The following is a 25,494-nucleotide window of genomic DNA, read 5'->3' on the forward strand; positions in this document are numbered from 1 at the left end:
CCCTAAATTCATTCAGAATCAAAGTAATCCAGCAATAGTCTGTATTTATCTATTTGGCTGTGATGTGAGTGGATATTCATGTATTTAAGGGGTCACAAGCCATTACTGGTTTAATTGCAGCCTGCACTAAGCTGAGATGACGTCAGTAGTGATTCCTGCTGATTGATTGTACTGTGCTGTCTGGTAAATACAGAAGCTTTCCTGTAATAAAAAAAAAACCTGAATTCCCCCTGCGGGCACAGACTTCTGTTCTGTGGAACCACCAGACGGACACTGAAAGATCAGATTAGAGACTGAGTGAAGCGAAACGGAAAACAGACACGATACATTACGTTGCCATCAGGTGGTGTTGATAATCTACTTCTCTCCTCCGTCTCCTAGGCACCACACCATGGCGATAGGCGTTGCCGTGGATATTCTGGGGTGCACGGGCAGCGTGGAGGAGCGGGCGTCCACGTTAAACCGCATTATCCTCGTCGCGTTGGAGCTGAAGGACACGGTGGGCGACCTGTTTGCTTTCACCGCCCTGATGAAAGCTCTGGACCTGCCGCAGGTAACACACGCAAGCACACAAAAAAATAAAACACACAAGCAAAAGAAACAAAACACAAACGTGATGTCAAAAGCACAAAGTAGACCAAAACAAACACATAACCATCTATGTTATAGAGACAATAAATGGAAAATCCCTGAATTATGCCCAAAAAACACACTTTGGTTTGAGGGTTTTAATTTTAGTACTTACACATATTAAGAAAATGGTGATAGAAAAACACAATGTGCTTATGTTATTCATGTTATTATATGAACTTGAATAACCTCAAATAACAGGATCGGTGATTGATTTGCAGCCTTAATAGTCCAAACACACTAGCATTTCATCAAAATGGACAAAGACATGAGTCAAATACGTACAGTACCAGTCACTTTTCTTATTTAAGTGAATAGGAAAATGTGTCCAAACCTTTGACTGCTAGTTTATGTAGTTAACATAAAATAAGTGTGCATTTGTCATCAATTGTGCACATGATTAACCTCTTCTCCGTCTCTTAAATAAGGCAAGGCAATAAGTGTTTAGTTGGAAGCATAAAACCTAACAGAAGAAGGAACTCACCCACTACTTGAGCATTTTTTGGACATTCATGACCCCATATTTGACCACTTCAGAGCATTTCATAGGAAGTTAAAATCATTTGAGCCTCAGCTGATGTTTGTTCTGTGGTGTTCAGATCAGCCGTTTGGAGGAAACGTGGACAGCTCTGCGAAGGAACTACACACAGACTGCCATCAGCTACGAGAAAACCCTCAAACCTTTCTACAAGAATCTCTACGAGGGCTCAGGTACGCAAACAAATACACGTATTTATGTCAAACATGAGACTTATGAATGTGTGTTTGTGTGTGTGTTTTGGTCAGCAGTAAAAGTAAGACAGTTGTGGAACCCCTAACATCTGTCTTGCTGCTCATTATTTAGCAGCTGCAGGTTTAAATTATGGACAGGAGGACGAACATCCTGTGAAATACAAATACATTAATCATTTTTTAATCTACAGTCGGGTAAAAAAATGTTCATATAATCTCGAGGGCGCTGATCTATGACTGAGCCGATTCCATAATAATTTATCTAATACCTGAATGAATGAAGCAAAGCATGAGGCATGAAATCCATTTAATTTTCTCCTTTTTAAGTTTAGGTGGCAGCTCCTTCACATGTACCTTTAAATTAAGTGTTTAAACCAGTTAATTGTGAATGTAAAAGAAGTCTTATGACCATTAAGGCCTCAAATTAAGTTATTTTGAAGTTACTTTAATCCACATTTTACTTGACTCTCTGTATGAAAAGTTTAAGAAGCCTGGAAGATCTATAGTTATTTTCTGCTAATGATGCAGATTTTTTCATTCTCTCATGATTTTTAAGTGATGACATCCTTAAAAAAAAGTATTTTATCCTAAAAAATGTTTTACCTTCCTTCTCCTTCCCACAGCTTCCTCCCCTGCGGTGGTCTGCCTCCCCCTCCTGCTGCCTCTCCTCACTTTGATGGAGCGTCCCTCAATCACACCTGAGGGGGCGGAGCTCTGGGAGACCAGCGACCAGGGCTGTGACATCATGCTGCGCCACCTGGAGGCTGCACGCGGCGTTGCATATAACGCAATGAGCTACACGGCGAACGCACAGAAGATCTTACAAGGTAAAAATAAGTTTTATTATAAAAGATTTTAGCCATTTTTTTTTTGGTATCAATCTTTTATTTTTTCAATGTGATAAAATAATTTTATGTGTGTTTGTGTGTTCAGGGTTCCAGTGTGATGAAGACCTGCTGGAGGTGTTTAAGACGGACTTTCAGCTGCGGCTGCTGTGGGGGAGCCGCGGAGCTTCAGTCAACCAATCAGATCGCTACAGCAAATTCAACCTCATCCTCACCGCGTTGTCACGGAAACTGGAGCCCCCGCCCAAAACGCAAACCTTGATATGACTTAGACAACTGAGCAAACGACACACACGCATACGGACAAATGCAGAGACTCAAGTTTGACCAGTTGATGGTGTTTGGTCCTCCAGTGAAAGACTTAAAAGTGACATCAGGTGGATCAGACACCAGGTTTGAGAAAGGGAAGATGAGATAAAAACTCTCTCTGCAGCAACAAAATATTAAAGTTGTGGGGATAAAGTGATCTATTGTCTGAGGTAGTGGACATGGTTCAATATCAAACTTCAAATAAGGACTCTTCTGCGGCCGAGGTCAGAATCTGTTGACCTCTGGGTCACCTCGACCCGGGCAGCGTTTCATCTTGTTGTTCTGGATAAAGTGCAGTTTGGTGTGAGAGTTTAATTTTTATATTCAGTAAGATACAACAAACACATCAATTTAAGGAGAATTCTTTCTGGGGTTTTTTTTTCCAACGCTCATAGCAGCGCTGTGCAGTTAAAGTTTAAATCTACAAAATGACAGATTTTCTGGAACTGAGAAGAACAGTCTGAAGCACTGTCGCAAAGTTTAACAGTTTAAACGTTGAATATGACTTCAGACTCTGAGACACCCACACTCCAAAAAAAGACATAAAAGAGAATAAGAAATCACCCCCATGCACATTGGAGAGGTACGAACTTCTGTTCACAACATTATACAATAATGTGCAATAGTCAACACTGTTGTGTTTAACTTGGTGACAGTGCATTCTTGAGATCATCCAATCAGCTTTGAAACGCTTTTATGAGCCTTGGTAAACTCATGAAGTGAAACTCATGTAATCCTTAAATTTATACAATATCAAAATCACCAAAAGTAACAGACATATTATTAAAATCAACACCATCATTTCCTCTGAGTAGAGTTAACTTGTACTCATAAGTTTCCATTGTTGAGATCAGACGAAGCAGCCACAGGTCACCACTGCTGGATGTTAAAGCAGTGGAAATTAAATGTTAAACATGCAGCTTGGTCTCAACTGAACTAGCATTTTATTTGTGTGAGAACAAAACAGCCAAGAGAGACTTTAAGGGAAAACCCCCTGCAGTAAGATGCACTTGTTGTTTATAATTTTTTTTTTTTTTTTTTTTACACTGACATTCCAGTTAATGTTGTGAAAAGTACATCAAGTTAAAATGTCAGGTGTCTCTTTAAAGGCCTCGATAACTCTGATTCCTGAGTTTAAGTCAGGAAAGAAGAGGGAAAAACAAGTTTCTAGATAAGAATAATTAATATTTAACAGAAGTAATGAATGATGAGGTGTCTGCATCTTTCTCTGATCAGGACACAATGAAATCTATTTGACCTTTGACATACATAGAGTGTATATAATGCATTATAATAATAATGTTCCCTGAGTTGTTTTCTGGGTGGAACTTGTATTTCCCCAGAAATCTACAGAGAATATGAAGATTATTTACACAGGAGGAAAAAAATCTGAATCGTAGCAGCAATTTCAAATAAGATTTTCTGCACCTGTGTTAATGTAGATAGAAATGTTTATACAGCAACACAGTTCGACAAATAAGAAACCAACTTTTTTGTTTCTATATGAATCCACAGACACAAAAGTATGTTAACATTTCAGACTAAAGTTGTACATATGTGACACGTTAGCATGTTAATAATTGAATGTATATATTTTCTGTAGAAGACTGACTGTAAAGAAACAAAAGATGTTGATGAATTTTAATATGTTTATATTATGACTACTGTGGTTAAGATTGAATAAATATGGTGTATGATCTGTGGAGGTCAAACAGGCTACATATTTGTGTGACAGAGTTTAAAAAATACAAATTATGATTTTACATCTTGTGTTACACTGTTTTGGTCATGAGTATCACCTTGTCTGCAGAAACGCCTGCAGCAGTGATATCTGATGTTCAACCCTCGTGTCTCATTTAAGAAAGTGCTACACAAGGCTCGTTAGGGACAACATTTTCAAAAAAGACTGTCATAACAATTTTAGAAATTAACATTATTTTCCACTTTTGATGAATTATTATTTTAACGAACATCAGTCTTGATTATAACTATCAAATATTTATGAATTTTCAAGATTTTAACCCTGTAAATGCCAGTTTGTTAACATACAACTTTTTTTTTTAATGAAAAAACAAAATTTGAATTATTCTCCATATACAAAAAGCAAATATAATTATTTTGGGAGGGATGATCACAGTATGGAGTATGTCAATGATTAGCAACAACATTGATTTAGATGCATTATTATTTTTTATGCAGTGTCAGATTTGGAAAAAAAAACGAATTCCCTTTGGGTTTCTTAGGGCCAGAAATACCTCCTTTCTAAAACTGCTATAAAAATATTACAAATCAGTATTATTTTCCACTTTCAATTAGTCCATTTTTTGACCAACAGTCCAAATTGTCATTCATTTTCAGGGTTTTAACAATTTAAAGGAGTAAAATTATCATTTACTTGCATTTCTCTGCATACTCTGTATTTCAGTCACATTAGTGTTAATTTCACAGAAACTATTACACTCAATATCAATCTCAGGTCTCATCTGGCAAAGCTAGATATTAGAAGTTACTATTTTACTGCTTTTCTTCTTCTCCCCTCACCGATAAACCTCACTGACACAAATCTGCTTTTCATTGCTGTTTATTTGAACAATATCTTGGAAGAGAAAAACAAAACAAAAAAGCATTTTTGTTCACAAAGTGTCTGACAACATTCAAAGTAAAAAGATGTGCACAATATGGAAAGAGAAGTACTGCCATCGGTTATTACAACATATACAACATGGTAAAAACACACAGATCTACATGGATTTGACATGTTAATAACCTGCTGAGACACCTTGTACCTGCTGCTGTGACTCCATGCTGAAAAGAATAAAAAGGGTTTGGTTGTGACCCTGGAGTTAAACAGCTGGGCAGTGTCTGTACAGAGGTGCAAAGTCTCCACAGGATGATCGGTTGATTTTTTTAAAAGAAGAGGAGGAATGTAGAGAAGAACATGTCTGGTTTTTGCTGGGTGATAAACAGCACCATGCTCACAGAAGCCTGCCAGGTTTCAGTAAAGCACTGTTTTTACAAGAACTTACTGCAAACTTCATCGTAGCATCGAGCATCTCAAAGCTGATCTGTTAATATGCATGTTTTGTTTTTTTTTTTGCATAATATTCAAAATGACAGCACAGTGGCTATTAAAGTATGCAGCTCACAGTTTTGTTTTTTTACAGGTATTTTAATTAGTAGGAAGCTTTGCTCTTAATGGGATGTTTGGTAAAAAGCTGCTATTGACAATGGTGATTAAAAGGGGGCAGTACACTCAAAAACATGCCTATGAGATGAACTCAAAAGGGACATTTAGGGAAGAAAGCATGAACAATGTAAGTGCACCGTCTATTTAGGAGTTAAACAGTCTATGAGTTAGTAAAAACGCCCTGCAGACAACTACACAGTCATTTCCTACAAACAGAAATGACTATTTCTACATATGACTGCCCTTTATCCTCATGTTACATACATCAGAGGATAATCACCTCCACAATCTGAATAAGTCCTGCCTGCGTTTGTCTTGCATGAGAGCATAAGTTGGGTATTGGTTTTGATTGGTTTGTCATTTATTGAGCAAAAACTGCCAAATATTCACCAGCTAGTTTCTAAAATGTGAGAATTTGCTGCTTTTCTTTGTTTTATTTCATGTATTTTGAATATCTTTGGGGTTTTTTTGGACTGTTTGTCAAACAGTCCTAGCACACTGGAAGACATCTCGTTGGATTTTTCGATAGGCATTTTCCACTATTCTTGACATTTAATAGACTAAACAATTAATAAAACATTTATATTAATAATAATTAGTTGCAGCAATTGCTTTTAATATTTAATTAACAGTATGACATGATTACAACTCAAACAAATAAAATCAACATGTAACACTTTGTTGCACATATCTGATATCATCGTTTTCAACTCAGTTTAGGAAATCACGAGCAGATAATCTGTAGTTTATTCTTATTTGGAAAACAATAATATCAGATATGTATACAGATCAATAATAAGCACTGATAGATCTGTGTACAGATTTAGAAGGCATCATGTAAAAGTAAAAAAAAACAACAAACTGCAGAGACTGATAAGTTTGTATCATTTGCGCCATTTTGCATCCAAAATCAGCAGAGAGGGCGTCTTAAAGAGGCACTCCACTAATTTAACAGATCAGAATCGTGCAATTAAGCACACTACTCAACCTGTGAATTTAAAAAAAAAATAACCCTGATGATGTAGGCTTGGGCTTCAAGACTTAACATTGTAACCAGATGACTCTGTTACAAACTGGAGGTGTAGTGTAGTTTCAAGGATGCAGTAGGCAGGGATGGTCTTATAAAAAAGATAAGCTATTAAGTTGCTCCAACATTTTTTAAGCTTGCACCATATTTAAGGACTTAAAGTGAAGATGTCTCTGCTTTCGCCGCTTGATTTTCACTGTTCTTGTTTTAATCTGTTTCTTGCAACTTTATCGAAGTGTGATATCAAAAAATCGTTGTAATACCCCTTTAATGCAAATCGGTTATAGATAGGAGAGGAAAAGCGGGGTAGTGTGGCCGGAGGGGGGGAACGTTCAAGTAAGTTCAAGTAACATCTACAGCATCATTTTGTACATTTCACAGCTTCAACGAAGAAACACAGATTACAACTAAAAGGCGCGGACCTGCTGCTTAGATTACCCTGACAAGAGAGGATTGGTTAGTGGCATTTTTGTCTTAAATAGCATCAAAAGGAAGTTGAAGTTTTACATTAGGTGTGTAATTTTGTTAGTGTATTGAGCGAATACAGCGACTGGTTAAGAAAAAAAGAAAAAAGAATCACCAGAGAGACTTTAAAACGCTGACAGAGACGAATGAATGAATTCAAAGAATCTAGAAAATCATGCAAAAAAAGTTGCTCGTCAAGAGTTACAAAAGGAGTATAAAAAACCAGTTAGAAGAGAATATTACTAGAGCCTTACTTTGTTTCTCGCTGCTACACAGTGGTCATTCATAAAGTCCACACCTCTATCTGCAAACACCACAGACCTTCAATCCATTCATTCATCCACTCACTCTCTCATTTAGTCGGATTCAAATGCTGTAGTACTTCAGGGCAAAGTGCATCGGTTCAACTCAAACCTTACTGTCTCTCATGAAGAGTGTCAATCAAACATACCTAAAAACAATCACCATGGAAACACATTCAGCATGACATAAAAAGATGTTAATATGTACAAATCATTCAATGGTAAAACTAACATCACGCATATAACGCAGGCATGTGTGCACACTTTTTATATGTTAAAAGTGTATGGAAAGCCAAAGGGGTCAAAAACATGCAACGTGTGTTTTTGGCCTGTTTGGCCTCCCATAAAATGTGTGCATACAAGTCATTGATACATGTGTGCGTGTGTCGTCACATTCACAAATACAACTGATTAAATGGAAAAAAAAAAACTTGTCAGGGAGATGAAGTTAAGAATCCTCCCCCAAGGAGGTGGGGCTTGAGCCCAGGTGGCTGATGGGAGACGTAGTCAGGCAGAAGAGCAGACACATCCAGATATGTGTGTGGAATAATAGTAATCCCTCCACAGTAAAACAACAGGAAGTTTTAAGGCAGAGTCAGACTGCAAAGACATCGAAGCTCTTCTTTTTTGTGTGTTTTGTTTCGTTTGGTGTTATTAATGAAGTGTCCCGGTCCTGCTCGAGCTGAGCTGTAGTTTGGTGGGGAAATGCTGCCATCTGCTGGTCAACTGGTGGAATTGCAACCCAGGCGTAGAAGAAGAAGAAGAGTACAGGTGGGAAAAGGAGAAGAAGAAAGAGAGGAGTAGAGAGGTCCTGTATTCATCTGATAGCCCTGCCTAACGAGTAGCTCTTATTTGACCCAGCTGCTGTTTAGGAGATCGTATAAATAAATAAATCATGCTGGAAACTCATTAAGATATCATGATGACATTGCATTCAACATACAACACAGTCCAGACAGCCAGAGTTGCACACACGCAAAAAAAATGCAGATTAAACAGCTGATCATGTTTTCGGAGACATTTATGACACGTTAAAGACAAGCGACTGTATGTCGGTGACACATGAAGGCAGGCATGAGGAGCAGAGTGGCTCAGGCAGGCAGGCAGGCAGGCAGACATCACCAACAGAGCACAGATGATGATGATAATGATATAACAAAGATGAGTTAAAACAGTGCAGCGCTGATATTGTTAGTGGCAGCAAATTAGAAGAAAAAAAAACTGACCCTGAAAGATATTAAACCCTGATATTCTGAGCTGATGTTTCTCTCAGGAGCTGGATCAAAGGTTTAGGGGAAAAGATTAAGTGCTGATAGTGTGGTAAAGGGAGAAAATGTTAATCTGTAAATTAGGATTACTTTACTCAAAAAAAACCTTAACAGATTGAAGATGCATTTTTCTTAACAGATTCTTAACCTCTGAAACAGCAGTTTGACAAAATATTGCTCATCACAAGGTCCACTTACTTGTTGTTTCCAAATACTTCGGCCACATCTCATGATCTTCCTCAGTGGACAGAGTTGCTCAGACATCCTGTCATTCAAGTACGTGGAATTCGTGATGAGAATATTTTGTCAGAAAGCTATTTTTGTGGTTTGTGGAACCCATTTATTAGAGTTGAAAAATGCTAATATGATAAACTTAAATAACACTACAAACGGTTTAGATCAACTTTTCCAAAAACACTCTGACCAGCACCTACAGAGAGGAGACTGACTTTAATTCACATCATATCAGAGAGGAAAACCTGCTGCTGCTCTGCTCTCCGAGTTAAAACTTTTGAGTACACATGCACATGACTTACTGTCCTCCAGTCAAGTATGGGTCCTAAAATGGAAAATTCCTGAATTTTTCAAATCGGAGAGAGAGATCATCAGGTTTGTTCCCCCTTGATGTGATCAAATTTGCTCAAAACTGTTAAAGACGTGTAGCCATCACAGAAGTCCCAACTTGTAAGACCCTTACAGACCAGGAAGCAGCATATTGATGCCTCTGTTAATTTCATGTTTTCTGCCATTTCTTTGTGGTCTGAAAAGGCCTTTAAAGACTCACTGCTCTGCTACTCTTTAGATAAATTCTTGGAAAGCCGTGGGACTTCTGCAGTGGCTACCACATGGGACCCTACATTAAGATATTAAATGTTAATGGTGCCTATTTTTGGCTTTAGGGGTCATCTGCTCTTCAACCTACTGTACGACCCTCCCTTGTCTTCTACTAACCCAGAATGCTCTTTCCTGATTATTGATTTGTGAGCATGCAGACATGCAAACCTGCCTTTCAGATCAATTATTTCCTTTTCCTTTCCTCCCCTCTCTTGTCTTATTTTCTCTCTCTCTCTCTTTCTCTTTCTTGGTCACCCCCACCACCAATAATCAGCAATCAGCGTGAGCCCTCCACCAGCCAATCAAATCGCCCGGCCACCCTGCAGCCCTCAGGAACCTACAGTCACACAGGGGAGAGAGCGAGTTACTAAAACGCATACACACCAAGAAAAACACACTTAGAGGTGATGGATGTTAAGCAGGATGTCTGACAGTCAACACTTATCATCTTTTCTGTGTAAAAAAAAACCAAAAACTGAAAGAGTAGACGTCAGGTTTTCCATTGGGGAGATTTGACTTTCTCTTCAAAGGGTTCGCCAAGTGGAAAGTGAAAGAAAACAATCCAAAGCATTTGAGGTATCCTGCAGCTTCTGTCTGGTAATGCTGTTAGGAGTCAGAGCTGCCAGGATCATCGTTCTCTTCTTCAGGTTTTTTCGGACAAAGAAACTAATAAACAAAAACAACATCTGAAGCCCTGTCACATGCCAACCTTTCGTTGCAATCCACCCGACAATAATGACGATGTTTCCCTCTGGTTTTTGACTTAATGATGGAACTGCATTGCTACACATAAACATGAAGCAAAAGATTAATTGCGAAGCCCTTGAAGCATTTTAATATATCCACTAAAAACTGTCTGTTCAGAGTGAATGTGGTACTAACTCAGCATGTTATGAATGAACTGAGAAGTCCAGTGTTCAGCTATGTCTCTACTGTGCAGCAGCAATACGGCAGCAGGTTCATGACCTTACGCTTAACTTATGTTTGTTTTTGTGCATTTGGCAGCTTCCACTTACAACACTTCATGATTGTGTAAGAATTGATAACATAATGCCTGCAAATAAATGGTTGCCACACTTGCCAGTTGGCAGTATACAGTCACCCAGACGGGTCATGGGAGTATTTGGGTGTTGTGATGTTTGTACTAGAAGGTGTTGGCTGCAATAATAATCCTCCAAACATGAGTACTATAAGATGATCAGGCGGCACAGCTGCTGCACAACACCTGCAGTGCATTATATTACAATGGATGCCAGTAAAAACTGTAATGTAAGAGCTGTTTTTAATAAGTGAAGTCAAACAATGACCAAGAACAGTCAGAATAATATACGAGTGCAAAAATATATAGAACATACATGATCTTTCTGAGAAAATGAGGTGAATATTCCAACTTCTGCAAAAAAGGCTTTCAACTTCTCACTATGATATATAAGTTTCTTAAAATGGGTAAATAACTTTGACTTAAAGGTTAAGGCTGGGAATATTTTCCTTTTTATTCCTTGAAAAGATTAAAACCAACAATGATTGATTCCACAACAAAGTATTGCCAAATATCTTATTCCTCCTGAGCTCCATTATAGTCCAACAAACACACTATTTACTCCTGTTTAGAGCTGCGACTAACTTGATTAATTGATTACTGCATGAACTTTTTTTTTTTTAAAGGAAAACAAACGATTAATAGTTACAGAATATTTTTCTGTTGATGAACTAAATGATTCATCAACGAAGAGTACCAGCTCTAATCCTGTTTGAGTAATATTTGTTTTGTATGTGTCAAAAGTATTTAGGGCTTTTCAAAAATGAATCTATACATTTGTTTATAAAAGGGACATTCCACTGATTTTATGAATGATTTTACAGTTGTATAAATGTCTTCTGAGCTCTGGAAGAGAAATTAACTTTTGGGGTTTGGGCTGTATTACAAACTGCATATGCAGAGTTTTAAAGATGTGGGTTTGTGCTGTCGCTTTGCATTATGGGACATGTATGATCCAGTGCTTTTGGAGTTTGACCAATACCACGGACTTAAAGTTGGAATATCTCAGCCTCTGCTGTTTTGATTTCTTTTTTAATCTCTCACAAGCCCCTAACTTTACAAAGGTGAAATACTGATTTACTGTAATATACGCACCTGATAATAGTCCCTGATAAATACTCATTACTGAGCCTTTGTACTGCATTTAGATTTATGTCTTCAGTAGGAACCAATGGACTTTGGGCTGACAGAGTAGAGGAGTCAGAAAGTATTGGGAATGGATTAACACATTGTTGGTTTTGGTCATTCAGGACACCAACAGGATGAAACAATACTTAAACAAGTTAACTTTAAAAACTCCTGTAACAAAGTCCAATGTGAAAACAGCCTTCTTTCTTTCTACACTGTGAGGAATTTTTACTGCAATCCTTCTTAACAGAATAAAGAGAGCATTTCCGTTGCTCCATCTGGACAAAACTCTGGTTTGATGGCACAGATAACACAGAAAAACAAAGATGTGCATGTACACACACACACACACACATACACACATTCACACAGAAATAAAAGAGATGAACTCAAAAGACGTCTTACACTTCAAATTATGTCGACACATGAATCCAGTGATTTTAAAATCAGGGAGTTTTAAACACCTCCCGTTTAAAAGAAAGAAACATCAAAAATAATTAAAAGAATGGATAAAACAAAAATAAATTGTTTCTAATATATTATATAAACAATCTTAAACACTTTGATCGATAAGAAGTGGTGAAGCCTCGACAAGTGGCTCAAAAACAGCATCTTTCTCACACGCACGCTCACACAGAAATGCCTCATATACAATATACAAGTCACTCAAACACCATCAAATAGATTCTTCCTATTTGTCTTCATGCTCAGACACTCACCTCTGAAATATCAGTCCCACAGATATGAGAGGAGGGTGAGGATGAATGATCACAGGGTTAGAGGAATAAACAGACAGAAGGATAGATAGATGGGATGGAAACCAGAAGAGGGGAAATGGATGTATGTCCATGCAGGTGTACAGATGCTGTCTTTTTTTTCCAGTGTTATCTTGAGGAACACAGAGAGAGGGCAGAAAATGGAGAGACTGACAGAGGAATGGCTGAGAAGACAAGAGGACAGTGTAGCTTCAGATGTAGGTGACAGCACCTTTGCTGTTTTTCTCCATGGTGATTTCTACGTAGGAGGTGGGGACGTAGCCCTCCTCCCCGCTCTGCTTCCTCGCCCGTGTCCAGCCGTCGCCTTTGTCCTCCTCGATGATGTACAACACCTGGAAGCAACAGGAAAAGATTTGTTTTATTGATTCATATGAGTATTACAGGTTATTATAATTACTAATTATGTGATGAAAACACAAACACCAAAATATGTTCTCGACAAGGTGGATTCTAATGTTTGAGAAGGTTAATTAAATCTATTAAAAACATTAAATATCAGTTTAAATCGATTTCATATCAACATCAAAACTGCCTATTTAGGATAAAGGTTTCAATTGACAACAGAGCAATTAAGAGCAATTTTATTTTTTTTTTATTTCTAAGCAGACTTTGGAGATTTAAGCATGAACCAAAATCAATAATCATCCTTTGGTAACTAAGGTAACACTACCATTGTCCAAAGTCAGACGTGTTGAAAAACTTAGACACAAGGGCTTTAATTATTAACAATGTTGAAATGAGTCTTTTCCAATAAATACACAAAATGATGAATACAATAAAATTAAGATTAAAAAATGATGAATCACCTCATCTTCTGCCATCACCAGCGTCCCCTCGTTCTGACCTAAGAGTCAAACAAAAACACAGATTAAATACAGTGAAATCTTTTTGTCATAAAACACTGCAGATATTTAGTAAATAATGAGTAAACTGTATTTATTTAGCATTTTTATACAAACCACTTTACAACAAGCCTCTCATTTAACCACACACACACACTCAAACGCTAGCCCGACAATCAGAAGCTATTTGGGATTCAGGGTCTTGCTCAAGGACACTTTAACATGATGGCAGGAGGAGCCGGGGATCGTACTGCCAACCCTGCCAGTAATGGATGACCCGCTTTGCCTCATGAGCCACAGTCGCTCATTTGTAGATATAACTATAATATCATATTTACAACAAGTGGATTATCTCTCATGGATAACGCTGGTCAGGAATTAGACTTTATAGGTGATGTAACACTCTTTCTGGTAGCCATACTGAAGATCCACATGTGAACAACAACTCACATTTATTGCATATTTAATCTTTTAACTCACTGGCAATAGATCATATAACCACTGAGATATCTGACTAACTAACCCTGGTGTCTTTACAGGTAACCATTACTTTCTTCTTGTCAAACAATCATTAACAGTTGCTACCATTTGGTGGCTAGTAGAGTTAGTAAGTAGCAGCATGCTAACATTAGCATTGTTTTTTCGGCCAAGTTAGCCACCTGGCTAATTAGCTTATAAAAACCAAAAACCTATAGTTTATTTGGTTTGATACAGTTTGATTTCCATTGGTGATGATTTACTATCACACACTGGTAACACAACTTATTAGCTCTTTTAATAGCTTGGTTATATTTGCTTCTTAAATTATGTCGGTCTCACTTTTATTAAATCATAAATGTGACCTTTAGTCCTTAATTCCCTGAGTGCTTCAACACTGTTCGCTGGAACATTTATGACAGGACAAACAATTAGTGCTGTAGTCCTTACCATCAAAGGAGTACAGCGCTTTGCAGTGTCCGATGACGGGTAGCGGATCGTCATCGTCAAATTCGTCGTCAAACTCGTGGGGGTCTGGGTTCGGGTTCGGGTTACCTGGCTGTGGAGGACTGGTGCGGTGATGAGGCGTGTGATGCTCCTGACTGGTGTCGTCTGTATAACTGCCCTCAGGACTGATGGGAAGAGGCAGCAGGAGTGAGTTTTGTGTTTAAAGGATGAAAATATGGAGCTTCTTCTTGTTTCTCTGTAACTTTCTACTAATACATTGATAACCTTTCTTGAGAGAACTATGTCATTTGGTACTGATTGTGGGGAAAACAGGACTTTTCTTTAAAGAAAAGCTCCATTAAAACCCAAGAAATTATTAATTTATTACTCATTTGAATTACATGTTTGCCTGTATAGAAATGTGACTTTTTGCATGTTGAGCTGACCTGCTGAGCACTGATGCAAAGACTTTCTGGTTTACACTAGCAATGAACTTAAATCAATTAACTGGAAGAATACCAATTGAATACTATGCTAATTTCTCTATAATTAGTACCAAGTTTTACAGACCTTTCACATGCTATGAAATTATTTGGAGATTATGTGATTATACCCATGAAAATGATGTAAAGTTTGACGTATTGGGGGCAAAAAAAACCTCTAAAGCTAGTTAATGTGGATTTAAATATGCTGAAATGGACTAATAACACACCTACTATATATGTGTATTTATTTATTTTACTTAATAAATATAATGTATTTCCTATTTTGTAGAGAGACACTCATGGAGCACATCCTGATGAAGACTTTGATTATCCTGTGATAAGATTACTGTAACCTGTTTAACAGTTAATACCTAATATTTGAATACTACTGAAATACTGAATACTGAATTTGAATAGCGCATCTTGTTTATGTGTAACAGAGTTAAACTTATGAAGGCGTCTACCTCTCTCTGCCTTGAGGAGTGTGATGGTGGTTGTCGGCGCTGTGTCTTCTGTCTCCTCTGGAGCTCTGCTTTCCCTCCACCTCAGATAACCAAGTCTGTAAACGGGAGACTTCTGTTAATATTAAAAGCACTATATGTTGATTGGCAGCATCATTACTGTGTACACATTGAATATGAGTTTGCGTAGTTGACCAGCAGGTGGTGCTGTCGGCCCCAGAGCTGGGCTGACCAGAAGCTGCATATTTTATTGAGTTAATATGATACTCCCAAGGAGGAGAAAAAGATGAAATATTTTCACCTCTAATTGTTCTTCTCATCTCTCAACCGATATTTTCATCACAACTTCTCCCTTTCTTTACCTCGTTTTTATGTATTTCAGAGCGCAGCTTCTCCATGTTACATATGGTCTCTGATATTTTGGGCTGCAGGCTGATGGGGTCTCCCATCTGAGGATTCTTCTCATAAACATCCTTCATCTTGTTCAGCGCGTCTCTGGCAGAAAGAAACACAAACATGCACATATGGTGCTGACTGGAAAGACTGATAATAACAATAACAATAATAAGCAGTTCATACGTTATAAAAATGAGGAAGAACATAAACACCCACACTATAATACAAATTATCATTGTTATTTTGTTCCTAGTAGCCTTGCACGCCATTATCTCCAACGTGAGTTATGTTGTTTCAGGACTTTTTAAGTTTATGTTTAATTTTCTTATTTTTTCTGGATGTGTGGTAACTCGGACCGACTGGTTACTGCCTGTACCTCTGATCCATCTCTTTCTGGAGTTCCTTGCTGAGTTCATCGATCCTCTGCTGAAGCCTCTTCCTCCTCTGCTCGGGGGGCAAGTGGCTGAAATCCTCCAGAGACGGCGCCTGGTGAAAAGAAAGAGCATTGGTGATTCTGCTACATAACTCTACATTAACTTCTTCTAAGCTTACACCAGCGCTGGTTCACACAAGCCACCTTAAGTTAGTAAAATGAGAAAAGAAACAGCAGAATAAAGACTACGGTGTACAGACAGGTCTGTTACATAGTTTGGTGCCTCCATTAGTTAGCACACTTTTAAATGAATAACAAATAATAAAATAAGCAACTGAAACTGATGTTTAAGAGAATCATACACCAGGCAGATGAGTTCCCTGCTGTTAATGGTTCTTCCTCAATTGCAAAAGAAAAAACCCTAATGACTAACGTAACAAATAACATTCAAATAAATGTAAGAAAAACTAAATCTACAATCAGTAACAGGTAGAGGTGCTAATGCTGAATATTTTGCATAAACATTCAGATAATTGTTCTGGAGTTTAATATTTGACCTAAAGTATTCAGACAGTTTGATTTTTCTCCCTCTTAAAATAATACATTGTCTTCTGGAGTGGCACAAATTCCCTTTTAGGCCCATTTAAATGTCAATAATAACATGGAAATGGAGTGTAATGCTACTTTAACATTTTAGGAGAGACTAGCTTTAAAACTAGGGGAAAGAAAATATTACATTAAGACTAATTTGAAAAGGACGACTACCCAACCATCACTACTTAGTTTATATACTGTGGATTGGACACTATGGGGAATCCTACATAGTGAGGGTTCATGCACTGCTACACTGCTGAGTCTACGTATTACTACTCTGCACACACACACACACACACACACACACTTACCATCTTGACTGACCACTGAAATGCATTAACAATTCCAGTAAAAAGAAACAAACAACATGGGATGCAGGTTAGTTTTTCAGTCAGTCAGGCTGTCAGTCCACCGACAAGTTAGTCGGCATAAAAACCAGTCAGACAATTATCCATTCCCAGTTTGGCCAAAGGATTAAATTCCAAACTAAAATCACAAATAATCATCACATACCAGAAGTATTTATTCTACAATAGTTCATGCTTACTACATAACAGTGAAGATGAATATTTATAATGGCTTCCTGGTGTGAGATGGGTCACATCTGATTATGCCATGTTTTTTCTGCTTTCATCAGCACCCAGGGAGGTACAGTTTACTTTAAATAACTGAGAAGCGTTCATGAAACAAAACAAAAAAAGTTAATTAATCCATTAATTACTTCATCTGTAAGGACTCTGGAGATAGTGAACAATCTTAAAATGTTATAATTGCCCCCAGCTTGAGGATGAGTATTTTAATTGCTTGTTATTATTTACAAATAGACTAAAACCAAACTATATTCAGTTTACCTTCAAATTTGACAGCGAAAAAGTCCTCTCAGTTTAGAAGCTGGATCAAGCCAATTTTGGGCATTTTTGCTTTAAAATAGTAACTGACTCTTGTTTGTTTACAAGGAATCTTCATAGGTTGCTTTTAACATCTTTATACATAATAATCCATAATAAAATAGAATAATGTCACTTGTTAAGATGACAGTCAGCCAGTGAGTTCGTCCAGCTCTTCCTCCGAGGGCGACTTGACAGATTAAACCAGACTGAAAAGCGGACAGTCACAGATGGTCCTGACAGAAGTGACAGGAGCAAAAGTCAATGGAAGCTTTGACTTTGTCACTGAAGCTGTGTGTTATTCATAAACATGTGTTAAACTGTCTGAAAGCAGAACTCTCTGCACAGTAACACTGTTAGTAAAGCAACTCCAAAACACACACATAAACACACACCACTGCAAACTCAGAGGAGTTACCGACATCAGAGAAACACACATGATGTTGGTAACACATGTTCAGACCCCCAAGTCCCTCCACTCAACACTGCAACCAGAAAAGCCCCAAAATCCCTCACACACACAAACACACACACAGACACACACTCACACACATCAATCAATCACCAAGGGTCCTTCATCTTGTGATTGGAGAAGAAATCTGTCTCATGAATAAAAGAAGAGAAAAAAAAATCACACAAAACAAAAGAAAAAAAGAAGAGATTATGATGAAATGAGAAAGAAACCAAGAATGACTAAAACAGAAATGAAAACAAGGTCTTTGCAAGTTTCATCGAGTCATATTTAAATTTTGAATCAGCTACAGACCAATAGATTGAAAATAAAATTGCATTTAAAGCCTGATTTGAACTAGACTGAAAAAGGTCTTTATACATTTCAATGACCTGCAGACACCCAGAAGAAATTTAAAACCAAAAAAATCACCCAAAAACAACAAAAAAAGAACCTTTCTTAATCAAACTCAAACACTGCAACGCTACTTCCTGGCTCACCCCTCTCCTCAGGCCCCTCAAGTTCTGGGGGATTCTGGGTACTGTAGTCTTTATCTCAGACAGATAGTGGCTCACTAGGTCAGTGCTGAACCGGGTCGGAGGGAATAGGTTGGAGGTGGGCCGGGGACGGGAAGAGGAGGAGGAGGATGGTGGTGGAGGAGGAGAAGAGGAAGGGGACTGACGGGGGAGCGGGAAGATGGTGGGAGGAAAACAACGGAGAGGTCAGGATGACATATCGTTTGGATTTGTGTTGTATTGTGCAAAGTGTTTCTTGTTTTGATGGTTTTATTTTAGCTCTGGGGAGATAACCGCCCGTGTTCACATAAAAAAATAACATTCAGGTTTATGAGGATATTATAAACAGGTGTTCAGCCAAGTCATGAAAGAGTCACAAGCATGACTCCTTCATGACTTTTCATAACTCAGTGTGAGCGCTTTGATGATCTAAAAACAGACTTAATGTGAGTTTAAAAGTGATCTTAAAGCCTCAGGAGCTGCATTGTGTAGCGGACCACATGGACTGAATGAAGAGCTAGACTTGCGCTTTCTCCTTACAAACTAATTTTAATTGCTGAAAATGATACTGGACATCATCTCACTCAGCAGGGCTGAGTGAGATGTGAACTGGAGCCTCTGGTTTGGTTAGAGCTCATCTATTGGTTGACTGAAAGACTTGCAATAATATCAAACGCATCTGATATTGTCTTAAGGCCAAAACGAGGAAATGATTGACTCAGACTGACCTAAAGTAGCTCAGATTAACCACTTTACACTAAACGATCGAGATGACGGGAGCGTGCCGCAACTCCAGTAAAACTCCCATGATTTCTACTTTTATTATAAATGGAACAACTGCAACATGGGAAATTAAATTTCCTGAGCATCACAAATATCACCACATGACTCTTTGTATAAGGATTAAATCAATTTGGGTCGATACAGTTTGAAAAGTCTCAAAGAGTCTTTTCAGTAAATTTTGTCATGCAGTTCATGAGTTTGTTTAGCCAAGACAAAGTCAGCTGTCTCAGTCCAGTGAAAGCTCTTATTTGCATGCTCTCACCTCGAGCGAACTTGCTCTGTGAGCCCAAAAATGCCTGAAAAGAAGCCTGAAAGATGTTTTCCGTGAATGCGCCCAGTGGGGACACTTTCACAGGAATGAATGAGGCGCCATCTTGAAATGCAGTGCCCAGTTCACGGTCGCTCCTCTAACCAGCTCAAAAAAAAAACTACAAATATGTTGTTTTATAATCCTGTAAATTTATAAAGACTTCAACAGAGAATGTATTAAAGGCCTGGAAGATGATTTTTCTCAATTAGCTTCTTAGTAGGAAGGAATCAGACATGAAAATAGTGTTTTCTGCCAAAGTTGGAACAGTTTTGGTTATTTCCCATCTGAGATTTATGTATTTTTTTCTTGTTCTCTGTGCTTTTTTAACTGGTTTGAAGCGAGCTGACGGAAAAAAAAGTGATGTCATGTATTTCTCCATGTGGCAATCAGGATTAAGCAACGTTTGAACCACAACTTGATGACTGTTTATGATTTGTTTGTCAAATCTGATCAAACGGAGCAGATTAACTATGCTTTTGAATGTTCAAATATTAATAAATATCTTCAGATGTTTTGTTTTTTTTTAAACTCTGAATGTTGCCTGTTTAGTGAGTTAGTCATGGATATTTGATGTTACAGAGAAATATTTAAGATCTTTTGTGTGACACGCCTATGAAACCTCAGAGCACAACGTGTTGAACAATTCAATTAATCCATATACACAAACACACGCCCTGTCTATCACACAGGTTCCTGATACTGTGAGGCAGCCGATGACGTAAACATAAACCAACAGCAGAGTGTTAATGATCAACCATTGTGGTCTTTATGTAGCGTTGGGGCAAGGTCCAAGGAGTGTGTCGAAGACTTCAGACAAACGCTGGAAAGGTGACAAAAAAACTGAGGCGCCTAGAGAAACTAATAAAATAAAAATGACATTCAATATTATCTGAAAACTTCAACTTCACTTGCGGGAATGCAGGGAGGAGGGTTGATAAGATATAATAACTGAGTGAGCTCAGGATATTACTGTTAAAGCTGAATGATGTTTAGCTGTAGGGTGGAGATTTATTACTCAAATATGTAGCTTCAGTTTAAGAGGGAGTGAACACCGGTGCTTTCTGAGATCACAATACTGAAAAGGGACTTTTAATAAAAGCTTGTGTCAGTTCTTGTTTAAATAATATATAATACAGGTACATTTCTGGGTGTTATATATTTCTGTATTGCAATATGGAGAGTCCTCCTAAAGATTTTCATTCAGTTATAAGGCATTTGTTTTGGCCAAGATATTATATACAGATATATACAGACACTAATAAAATGATGCACATGTAGAATTAAATGAATGATAAATTACAAGCATCATATGGATATTTATCTGTTTAGCAGTTTGTTTTTCATAAGTATTGGACATAAGTACATAAAATAAGTATTTCTCTGGAACTCACTCCCCAAATCCCTCCGGGACTGCACTGACTCCATCAAATTCAAATCTCTCCTCAAGACTCACATTTTCAAATCTGCTTTTAATGTTTGATTGTTTTGATGTTTTTTTTTTTATTTGCTTTGTTTTTCTATTTTGTTTCTTTTTCTCTGCATTGCTTTTTATTGATTGTGTTTTGATTTATTCTGTGTATGGTTTTATTGTTTTAATTGTCTTTTGACTCTGTAAAGCGCTCTATAAATAAAATGTATTAGTATTATCATTATTATTATTATTATTATATCCTCTTTTTTTAAAACATACATATCTATTAAATATAGCAGACTACATTACTGGTGCCAGTAATTATGCTTATTTCAAGAGATTTGAATCAATACTGTGATTCACAATGATTCACACCAACTGTAATACATTTACACATTAATGTAACTGGATGATGATGATGATGATGTGTTGATGATGATAGTTAGCGCCTCTTTAGCCTCTTCGCAGTTTTTTCTGCTTCATTAAACAAACAGAAAGCTGAGCACTCTGTTCAAATCTAAAACAAGCATCAAACCCTCTTTGTACCTTCGGTTTCTTCCCGAACAACCAGAGCTTGTTCTTGGTTTTGCTCATCTGGTGTTTGGGGTCGGATCTCGGCCCCGGGGCTCCGTCTTTGTCTCTTTCTCCTTTGGGTGTACTGATGGTCCCATCTGAACCCGTTCTGCTCAAATTCTGACTGAAGTCCTCGAAGGGGAAGTCGCCTGGGGGTTCAAAGCCGGACTTAAATGACTCCACAACGATGGTTGAATCCTTGGAGAGGAAGGGTAAAAATAGAGGGATGAGTGAGAGAAAAAGAGAGATACCAAGAAAGTAAAAACAAGTGAGCCTTCCCATCTTCTTTTTCTACATCTGTTCATGAACAGTAAAATAGTTTCTCTCTCCTTCCTTTCACCCTTCATATGATCCCTTTTTTCTTTTAATCTAGTGCATTTAGTTCTTTATTGGTCTGTTTCTGTTGTTTTACTTAGTCTCTTGTTGCCCCGGAGATGATTTATTATTAAGCACTTTGTTATCTTGTGAATTTCTGTATAAGTTATTATCATAATTAAATACCCTTCGCTCGTCGACAGCTTTAGCAGCCGAAACCATTCCTTCTAAGCATTTGGAAATGATGGGAATGACTCTCCGCTCCGACTCAGCAAAGCTCCGGTACGTCTCTCCGAGCTTCACCGTCCGACGTTCGTCCATGTCCTGCAGATTCTGAAACAACACAGGGGGGAAAAAATGAAAACCAGTAACAAGACACACACTGACAATTCCACAAGGCAGATGAACAAAGCATCAGAGGTAGCGGATCTTTTCTCTTTGCAGCACTGACAATCAATATATTAGTAATGGTTTACATGAGACAAGCTGCTAGGTTAAACATTTAATGGGACACTTTCACAGGGCACTTCCCTTTTTCTAACCATGATACTAAGCTAATTTTAAAAAGAGTTAAAAGTTTCAGATATCAGAGAATATATGCATTGAAGCTTGAAAGACAAACAGTTTTAGTTATTTAAGGCTTCACAGTAAAAATCTGAAGTCTATTTGATATGTAGCGCTGCTGTCAATTATTCATGTTGTGAGAATTGGAGCGGTTTCACTAGCTGTATTAAACATTTATTCAAGGTTGTTCACCAAATCAAATTATGATTCATTTTAAAAAGATCCAGCTCAGGTCTCCCTTGTAAAATACATTTTGGTATCTCAAAAGAATTCCTGGTTAAATAAAGGTGAGATTACACAGAATAAACACTTCTTTCAACCTCCAAAAAAATGGAGAAAAAGCAACAGATTCTTGTTGTTGTGAAGTATAACATGATTGCTTTACCTTGAAGATGTGTGGTATGGCGTTGTTGAAATGTTTCCACTGTTCTGCGTTGAAGTTCTGCAGCTGAGCGGCGTACTCGTTCTTACTCTCGTCCGCCATGTGAGTCCGCAGGTAGAACTGAGCTTTGGCCTGAGAAGTTACATCCACACAAAACATTAAATCCACACTGACTTACTGTATGGCTCATCAACCACATGTATGTACTGTATGATGTTACCATACAATATAATCTGAGGGCATAATTACTATAGAGCTGCAACTATTAGTTAATTCATAATAAGCTGTTTTTCTTTGTCCTAAATGACAGTAAATTAATTATCTTAAGATTAGGAGCCATTAGTTAGACAAAACAAACAAAGTGAAGGCATCAACACAATTTTTGAACGCCGTTTTTTCTACTATTTTTAAGGTTTCCATGACTAAATGATTTATTGAGATGAAGCGATAAAGAAAATAATCATGAGTTGCAGCCTTCATTGATCAAACTTGTAACTGATATCATGAAGGTTTAAGACCATAAACAACACACACGTAACGTTGAAGAATTCTTTTGTCTTGAACACTTCATAAAAACAATATATTAACAATAAAGCCAAAATTAAAACTACTTTATCACTATTTGGGTAAATAGCTCCTGTTTTTTTCCATAGTTTTGCTTCATTCTGTTATTATATGAGTATGGGTGGAAGCTGCCCAGTTGGGTAGTTCCTCGTCCAAAAAACAAGGTTTACAAGCTTCCTGGGCTATGATTTTACCTCCGAAAACAGTTTATTTTCTTTCAAACTTTCACTTAATCCACCAGGTCTAATTATACACTAAACTGTAAGTGTGGGGGAAAAATTGAGCTGCAGTATAGTTTTATAGGCTTCAATTATATACTACCAACATTAACTAAAACGGTATGAGGTAGCGAGATGAAGTTTTACTTAAGGTATCAATTTAATGTCAAAAAATGAAATATTAAAGGAATAAAAACATTTAATTGTGATTTTATGATGTTATATTTTTTAAGCTAAAGCTCTCCGCTCACTTTCGACTGAAAGTTAACATCCAAGTATTTAGATAAAGCAAAAAAGAAGAAGCTAAAGAGAATTTATCACACCAGTTTATGAATGAACTCCTGATTTATAGCAATTATGTTTCATATTGGAGCCTCCTACCTTCTCCACCTCTGATTTGGTGGCATTGATGTCATTATCTAGCTTGTCGTAGGAAATCTGGGATTTCTCTGCTTCTCTGCACTCTCTCTCAAACTTCCTCTTACTCTGAAGATAAGAAGAAAGAAAAAAAAGAAAAGAAAGAAGGTTAAATATATCAAGAAACAGACAATATATATGAGAGACTGTATCATTTTCAAAGAGTTCAGAGAAAACAAAACTGTTTAAAAAAAAAAGTGAATGAGAGGTAAAAGAGCCAAAGAAGGGAAGAGGGAGATGAATCAGACAAAGATAGTTTACTTCCTGCCAGCCCATCTGGGTAACATTAGTAGAGAAGGAAACACAGTGAATAGCTGAGACATTACAGTCCAGTCACTAGGTAGTCACTATTAAAGTCATGCAGACCACACACCGAAACCCTCACCATCAAAAGCCCCCGAAAGAGAGAGAGAGAGAGAGAGAGAGAGAGAGAGAGAGAGAGAGAGAGAGAGAGAGAGAGAGAGAGAGAGAGAGAGAGAGAGAGAGAGAGAGAGAGAGAGAGAGAGAGAGAGAGAGGGGGTTAACAAGCAGCAATTAACATTTTCGGTTGTATGGAATCACTGTGTTTAATTATAAATGTCTTAATGAGCTGATTGTTAGAAAATAACTGAGCAAAATGCAATTAAATGACCTCAAAGGTGAACAAATGGAATCGCTCTCTGGAGCAGTTTGGGAAACCAAAAAGGAGGTTGTCACAAGGGCCAAATGTGGCACATGGGCCTTTGGCTATGGGGAGGGGCTGGCCTTCACTGAGAGGCCCAGTGTGTGTATCTTGGTCTTTGGTCCCCAGTGACTGGGAAGTTTGCCAAAACAAGAGGAAGAAAGGGTCACTGCTGTTTTTTTTCACACTCAGGAACAAAAGCTTTAATCCGGTTTCTTATTAATATGGACAGAATGGTACATAGGTGCCTATCATAGTAATTTCTGATGTAAAACAGAGGTATGAAAGTACTGGAAATGCCATCTGTGTGCTCAATAACTTAAGACAAATTTTAGGGGGGAAACAGATCCCCATTTGTCCTTCAGTTACATTTCTTGGCTTTGCTTGCTTTATATCTCCTTAAGTTGCTTGCTATGTTTGTCTTAATGCCTTTTTATGTTCTATGTGAAGCACTTTGAATTGCCTTGTTGTTGAAATGTGCTCTACAAATAAAGTTGCCTAGCCTAAACACTTTGATTCTTCTCTCCATCCCTTCCTCCTCCTCCTCCTCCTCATCCCTCCCTCCTCACTTACGTTGTCCATCTGCTTCCAGCAATGATCCAAATACTGCTGAGCCTTCCTGCCCTCCTGTAGATGCTGCTCATTTACACACACAGACACACACACACACATACACACACAAGCAAACGAGAGACATTTACACAGAAAAATATAAGAACAACATACATAAAATAAAGACTGACACAACTTGTGTCACAGTTACATACAACATCAAAGAAAAGGGCTCAAGCCACAGATTTACCAAAGGCCAGTGACTGAAATTACA

General features: G+C 37.7%; 2 protein-coding genes across 3 annotated transcripts in view; one reads left to right on the forward strand and one right to left on the reverse strand.

Annotated features, from left to right (window-relative positions):
• Positions 1-2,638, forward strand: part of bcar3 (BCAR3 adaptor protein, NSP family member) — a 68,522-nt gene extending 65,884 nt beyond the window's left edge. The window contains exons 15-18 of the mRNA XM_062424763.1: positions 382-553; positions 1,230-1,341; positions 1,986-2,189; positions 2,296-2,638. Of these exons, the coding sequence (XP_062280747.1) occupies positions 382-553; positions 1,230-1,341; positions 1,986-2,189; positions 2,296-2,474 (667 nt within the window). The 3' untranslated portion in view covers positions 2,475-2,638. The remainder of the gene's footprint in view (positions 1-381; positions 554-1,229; positions 1,342-1,985; positions 2,190-2,295) is intronic.
• Positions 2,639-5,109: 2,471 nt separating this feature from the next.
• fnbp1l (formin binding protein 1-like) overlaps positions 5,110-25,494 on the reverse strand; it is a 58,275-nt gene continuing 37,890 nt past the window's right edge. The window contains exons 5-16 of one of the 2 annotated variants that reach the window (XM_062424770.1): positions 25,242-25,304; positions 23,972-24,076; positions 22,812-22,940; positions 22,049-22,195; positions 21,521-21,745; positions 16,027-16,136; positions 15,617-15,749; positions 15,258-15,352; positions 14,312-14,493; positions 13,349-13,386; positions 12,754-12,874; positions 5,110-9,936 (exon numbers count right to left, since the gene is read on the reverse strand). In XM_062424770.1, coding sequence (XP_062280754.1) covers positions 9,929-9,936; positions 12,754-12,874; positions 13,349-13,386; positions 14,312-14,493; positions 15,258-15,352; positions 15,617-15,749; positions 16,027-16,136; positions 21,521-21,745; positions 22,049-22,195; positions 22,812-22,940; positions 23,972-24,076; positions 25,242-25,304 — 1,356 coding nt within the window. In that variant the 3' untranslated portion in view covers positions 5,110-9,928. Of the gene's footprint in view, positions 9,937-10,864; positions 12,875-13,348; positions 13,387-14,311; positions 14,494-15,257; positions 15,353-15,616; positions 15,750-16,026; positions 16,137-21,520; positions 21,746-22,048; positions 22,196-22,811; positions 22,941-23,971; positions 24,077-25,241; positions 25,305-25,494 lie in introns of those variants that run through there. The other variant, XM_062424769.1, reaches the window with a different exon arrangement.

This window comes from Scomber scombrus, chromosome 8 (genome assembly GCF_963691925.1).
Source record: "Scomber scombrus chromosome 8, fScoSco1.1, whole genome shotgun sequence".
Lineage (NCBI taxonomy): Eukaryota > Metazoa > Chordata > Actinopteri > Scombriformes > Scombridae > Scomber > Scomber scombrus.